Source organism: Rhagoletis zephyria, unplaced genomic scaffold (genome assembly GCF_001687245.7).
Source record: "Rhagoletis zephyria isolate East Lansing unplaced genomic scaffold, Rhagoletis_zephyria_1.1 Rzeph_scaffold_03759, whole genome shotgun sequence".
Taxonomy (NCBI): domain Eukaryota; kingdom Metazoa; phylum Arthropoda; class Insecta; order Diptera; family Tephritidae; genus Rhagoletis; species Rhagoletis zephyria.
The window spans coordinates 51881-58649 of NW_016160842.1; the positions used below are offsets into that span (position 1 = coordinate 51881).

Here is a 6769-nt window from a genome sequence, read left to right on the forward strand (position 1 = left end):
AAATGCAAAAACTTGAATTTTGTGAACATTCGATCGGCTTGTTGTCTACACCCAAAAGAACGAAATAAAAAAGCATAAGAATAAAGCATATTAAAAATTCTCCACGCTATTTGGATACGCAAAAACGCAAAAACGTGATACTAATAAAAGTGGTGTGTCAACGTCAAGTTGTTTTTTATTTATTGTGTATAGGATTTAAAACATAGTCTTAATTATTTAGTTGTAATGATGCTTAAGGTTGGTAATAATCGAGAAGTCAAACAATATGAAAAAATTAACCACACCTTAAAGGCAGTAAAAACTACATTTTATGAAACTATACTTAGCAATATAAATGCTATTCATAACAAAATAGATTTAAAAACATGTGATAAGCATTTGAGCCGAAAGTGAGCGGTTTGGAGCTGGAGTACAAATATAACTGGCATCATTATTAACAGTAATAAAATTTCCAATTATTAAATAAACTCCATTTATGAGTAAAAATTTAATATAAATTACTTCGGTGCATATTTGCCCATTCTAGAAGAAGCGTTTCATTTATTTATATCCTACTTCTAAAGTAAATTTGTATGCGAGAACTTTATTAAGTTTCTCATTTCCTTTGCATTTTCTTAATAACAACTTTTACTGAAATGTTTGTTTAATTTGTCGATAAAATTATTAAAATAATACTTTGCGACAATTATCTGCACCACAACGACACGAAACCTTCTCGGCTGACGACAAATTTTCATAGTCAGTGCGTACATAATCGAATGTCAATTCTTCTCCAGCTTTAATTGGTCGTAGCGAAAAGAATGCCAAACGTGGCATATTAATGTCGAGGTTATTGATCCAAAACGGAAACACTGCTAAGTTGGGATTGCACGAGTGATTAATGAAATGGGAAATATTGCCATAGAGCGCCGCATCAATTGTGTACACACTCTCACCGGACGTATTGTAATCTAAATCGAAAAGATAAGTGCGTCCGATGGCGTCATACGTTTGGCCGCGATCATTCGCCTCTTCGCTGGTGATAATTTCACCCACATACTCACACACGTATTCTCCCTTACGCAATGGTTTCTCGGTTCGAACGCCCCAGCCACATCCATTCGATGTGCGGAATATACAAAGCGAATTGCTGCGCCCGCGCTGTATAACACGGTTTACACATTCCTGTTCGCATGAACACCTGTTATTGCATTCATAAATGGCCTCTCCAGGTCGGATACGAAGACGGCCTGCTTTGTCGTAAGCAAAATAGCTACCCGCCATGCGTGCACAGCACGTAGACAACGGAGCACACTCGTTTTCACATTTGCATCCAATTGGGGGATCCTCCTGCATTTTGACGTTGTTTCCAGCGAAACTTTCTTTTATATACTTAAAAGCGACATCTATGACTTCCAAATCAAAGCGGTTTTCCACAGTTATCGGCGCTGTGTGTTCTACCTGATTCATGCGGTCCTGGAAAGCTTTCAGGTCGCATAATTGCTGCTTACGTCTATAGTAGACAGGCTTCATTAGCATCATATTAATTATACGGCTGCGTATCTTTTCCGGTTCTTTAAAACTACGTGATCGTGTTGCACGAAACTGGGCAAGCAATATTAAATCCGCTTTTATCACCAAAGGATCATATTTATCTAATTCCTCTAATTTTAAGGAGGTCATATCGAAAACTAGACCATTCTCTGTAATTTCGGCTTCAATTTCGGCTATGATTTCTGAAATAATCAACTCAAGCAATGTATACTGTGATTCAATGAACGGCTCTAATACAGCACATTCACTTATGTTGTCAAGGGACTCCCAAGTATTCGTTTCGGGGGGATATCCCAACCATTTCACAAAGAATATGGGATTGCCGTTAATCGACTCAATCGATTCTATGCGCTCTACTATATACTCGCCATTCACCTTGAATTGCTTCAGCTTTTGACGCTTCGTAACTGGTGTTTGTCCATCATCGGTTTCTGAGTTGTCTGTCTGAGGTTTGTTGCGCTTTTTTCCCACGGTCGGTATTTCCTTCAGCGCATTTATTGCATTATTGAGCACACGCGAACGTGGTGTGGTTGAACTCCCCTTTTGATCTCCTTGTATGGATGAACTATATTCGGAGTGGCTCTCATAGCCACTACTTGGACTTGATGAACAGCCGCGTGTTGGAGTTTGACTGCTGCCGAGACTGCTGCTTCGAATCGATGTTCTGGTTAACTGAGTATCTGCGCTTACACTGCGTGCTCGTTTTTGCTTGCGTGCCCGCAAAACTGGACGAACATGTCCCACTGGCAAGCTATTGCGTCGTTTTGCATCTAACTTCGCCTCGAACTCGCGTAGCAGTACTGGGGAGCTTAATAGTGCACGTACTCTTTCGTCGCTGAGGCGTTCTGAAGAATTGATATACCCACCAACCAGTACCGTTTGACAAGGTATTCAACGGAGTTAATCGTATACAGATGCACGCGTGGAATTCCATTTAAAGTTTAAATTAAAAAAGCCAATGAAAAAAACAGAAGAAAAAAGAAATTAAATTAATATGCTGGATTTTGCCATTTTAAATATTGAATTTCAAATATATCGAACACGAAGTGCTCAAAACAAAATTTTGATGCTTATCTTAAATTAGGGCAATGTTTTTCACAGTTTTTAACAAACAAAAACGTAACAAAGTAACGTCATCAACTTATGCCCAACTACCAAAGAATTTTCCAACTTTTTCCTGTCAAGTACTACTTGGCTTGTGATCAGTGATTGACAAATTGCATTTTATTTAAAATATAGCATACCAAGAACAACTTGAAAATATTCCAGCAACTAATTTAATTTTCTTTAAATGGAATTCCCTTAGCGGGTTAATATTTATAGTTGTTTAACTAATTTACCAAAATTCAAAAAAATTATATTATTAGCACGTTCAAATTGACGCCATTTAACTACATCGTTAAATGATCGATGTTTTTTTATTACCAGACAGTTCAGGCTGCAGCTTGTAGATAATACTTGACAATGCAATGTTTGTTTACAAATAAAAACGCCCGGTTTTGGCCACAAAGGTCAGAAATAACTTACTATACTTATTAATCGGTTCGATAAGATTACCAACAGCAATTTGCAAGAATAAAAATTACAAGTTTCAGGAACAACGAATCGGGATTTTGTTTACATTCAAAATCATAGACAGAGAACTAGGAGAATTTTCACTTTTTTAATTACCCTCTCCTTACTCTCAATGTATATCCTGGTCAATTCTACACGAAATTAAAATCTTTGTAACCTTGACAGTACTCTTTTCAGGCTTATAACCTAAAGAGCAAATGATCTATTTAACTATTTTTTTATTCAGAACGCTGAAACCAAAGTGTCAACATTTCTGTGGAAATATTTATTGGCAGCTCATTTGGTCTTAAAAGATATAAGCCTGGAAAGTGCACTGGAAACGTTACCAAAGTTTTATTATCCTGTAGTATCGACCTCTATACATTTTTTCGACAACTGATTGGTAGATTTTCATTTTACATCTCCCCTTAAAATAAAAAAAAATAATTATTTTATTAAATTTTTGCATGAATCTTACAGATACAATCGGGCTGAACTGGTTTTCAAGGGCGGGTGTTATGCAGCCGAAATTTTGTTTGGCAAACAAAGTGGCGGTTGCTTTGTTTGCTTTGAGGTGTTTTTTTTTAAAATTGGGCACAGATTTGCACCTTAATTGCTTAAAACCAAAAATTTTCTATTATCTTCGATAACGGTTAAGTTTGTTCTAAGCTAGCTTTCTGTTAGTATAACTGAAATTTCATGCCCGAAATCAGCTGACTGAAACGTGTTGCGTTACGGACTTTTATCTAATTGGGAAACCAATTATGGTTGATTAAATTTGTTTGAAAGAACGAAAGTACATCACTCGTTAGCGTAATTAAAGTAATTTTTAAACATATTTAACTAGTTAAATGGTATCAGTTTGAACATAGTATAATGATATATTAACCAAATTTTTAAATGCTAACATCTGCGCCAGCTTACAACATTAGATAGTGCATAACGACGATGACATCGTTATATTTATAGTTCATGGATCGATTATTTTCTAAAAATTATTTCTGCATAGCATAAATAACAAAAGTATACAAATAACAGATAAAAGAAAACGATTCATTCAAAGAGAAAGTGGCAAAGGAAAATGTGTATCCAACTGAAAATACATAGTGTTCGCTAAAAATTTTATAACGTAGTACATGATTTCATCTTCTTACCAATTTTGAACATTGATTATAGCAAAATTATGTTTATTAGATGATTGATAAATAATCTACATAGTTCGTTTCTTGGGTTACTGTTACCCAACTCAAAAATGTTTAACTAGTAACTGTTTCTAGTTGAAAAATATTGGTAATTAAATAAGTTGCTGACGAACATATGCATACCCTTTAATCCGCGTAGTACTGTGTATATTGAAATTTCGCCATAATTTTGAGTTAATGGTTCATTTTATTTTTTAAAGGGAACACTTGAAGTCGCGCGAAAAGAAAAATAACACCCGTATAGTGTGCCGACTAGTAGTAGATAAACGTCGATTATCGCTTATCCATGGTATTTTTAATGGCGTTTTCTCGTTCAATCAATAAGTGAGTGTGAATAGTTTTTAGTCGCACGTCCTTCTACAACTGTTTGGTTGTCGCTTAAGGTGAAATTAGTCAAGAGCGTAAACCTACCGATACGTAAACCCGAGTCAGCTGACACGACCTGTCTTACCAGAGCGCCATGTAAATACAAACTCGAGTTGTTGTTGATCAACACCGCAGAATATAAGTAAAAATTACACTAACAAATTATACGCTGATGTCCATACTGTCATTGGTATGAGTTACAACAAACACATCATTTTGACGTAATGGCCTCCACGGCGAAAAACTCAGCTGTCGCCCCAACACCACCTTGTTTAATACACGTTGGCAGAATTTTTCTGTAGTTGTAGCCCGTAGCGCAGAAATCTGCGGAATCTAGATTTTTCCGAGTCAGCTGATTTCTTCCTTCTATAGATGGTTGCCACTTCATCAGTTTTGCAGATGGTAAAAAAGTTATAAGTTCGTATTCAAAATACATTTAAAATATTTGAAATTTACTGTCGAATAAAGTTTTTTGTTGAAAAATAAGTAGTTTATGTTTAGCTAGCATCTATTATAGCACGAAAATTTTTAGTTGAAGAAGTAAGTTTCTGAAAAGGCATTGATGAGCGGCAACACTGTAGTAAGCAACAGCGAGGGCTCCAGTAATCGACAAAATTCTGCGTATACAGACAGCGTTTAAGTATAAGTTCTGCGTTCTTGACTAATTTCACCTTTATTGATCAAGAAATCGACATTCACAATACCATGGAAAGTCGATCATCGAATAATATTCGTTTATCTACTATTAGTCGACACTAGCAATAGGGGTGTAAATAAAACAATCGTGTATGTTAGAATTTACCAATAAGCAAACAAATGTCCACTCTGTTTCCAACAAGAACGCTAGACATACACAAAATCTTAAACTTCCGAGTTTATTGCCCAATGTGAAAAAATTAAGCCATTTATACATATATTTTAAATTTAAATGTTCCTTTTATTGTCACGTAGGCCTAATCCAAACCATTAAAATTACCATACAATTTTGGGAATTTAAAAATCCTATGTGTAACAAACTTTTTTTTAACGTAATGTCCAAATTTTTTGTTTAATGCTCAGTTTAAATCCCCCATAAGAACTATTCCTCAAAATAGACATACAATTTACTACTATTTGAAAAGAAAATATAGTGTTTTCTGCCGCTACTCTTTCAAACCTAACTCAACGGGAAAATGCGAATAATGTAATGGATATTACTCTGAAATTAATATAAATTGGATCAAATTGGACTAAGTTAATATTCATATTTAAAACTTTGTAATTAACTCAACCATTAAAATTTGCACTAACAAACTCATACCTAATTCATTTACCTATCCTCGCGCAAGAGACTGATTTCTAGCTTGAATTTTTATTTTTGCTTTGCGAGAATTTGTATGTGATTAATTACATTTAATTTAACATACCAAGCTTAATAGTGATGTTTCTCTCCAGTTCATTTTTGAAGCGCACAGTTTGAACTCCAGAAATAGCTTTAACCACGGTTGATTTTCCATGCGCTACATGTCCAATAGTACCGATATTGATTGTGGCCTGACGCGAGATCACCTCTGGAGAGAGTGGTGTCAAATTCTCGATATCCTAAAAATATAAATTAATTAGTTATTGAAATAATTTGTTAACTATCCAGAATTTCAAAAATACTTAAAAGCATACGGTGAACGCCGCAAAATAGAAAATGTAGAGTAAAACTTTCTCATTATTGAAATGAGGTTAGAATCTACATATTGCATCAGAAATATCTGCCAACAATATGTTAGCCCAGAAGATGCAGAAGTATGCTTTTATCCTTACATTTTGCATATTTGATCTCTATACATTACTATTTTCGCGGCAGGATAGTTTTAAAATTTGTTTTTGGTATTCCTAAGCCACGTGCAGTCTTTCTTTTCAACGTTTAACCCAGGCAATCGAAGGCAACAAATAGTTACTTCGTGAGCAGCAAGATCAATATGGAATCTGTATAATACGCTTACTGGACATCATCAGTGGAATTCGGGAACATAACATGACACAATACAAATATTTTTCTTTTCATTGACCAATTTCCCAATGCAAAAGTAATTTCATTGCGACTGACATCTGCCGCGTTGTACTCTGCCAACGCTCTAATT

At 35.1% G+C, this 6769-nt stretch overlaps 1 protein-coding gene across 1 annotated transcript in view; it reads right to left on the bottom strand.

Moving 5' to 3' along the window:
* The window catches only part of LOC108369599 (histone-lysine N-methyltransferase Su(var)3-9-like), a gene marked incomplete at its 5' end in the record, with an annotated part of 10945 nt that extends 4709 nt beyond the window's left edge, over window positions 1-6236 (bottom strand). The window contains 2 exons of the mRNA XM_017624736.1: window positions 666-2378; window positions 6062-6236. Of these exons, the coding sequence (XP_017480225.1) occupies window positions 666-2378; window positions 6062-6236 (1888 nt within the window). The remainder of the gene's footprint in view (window positions 1-665; window positions 2379-6061) is intronic.
* Window positions 6237-6769: the final 533 nt, after the last annotated feature.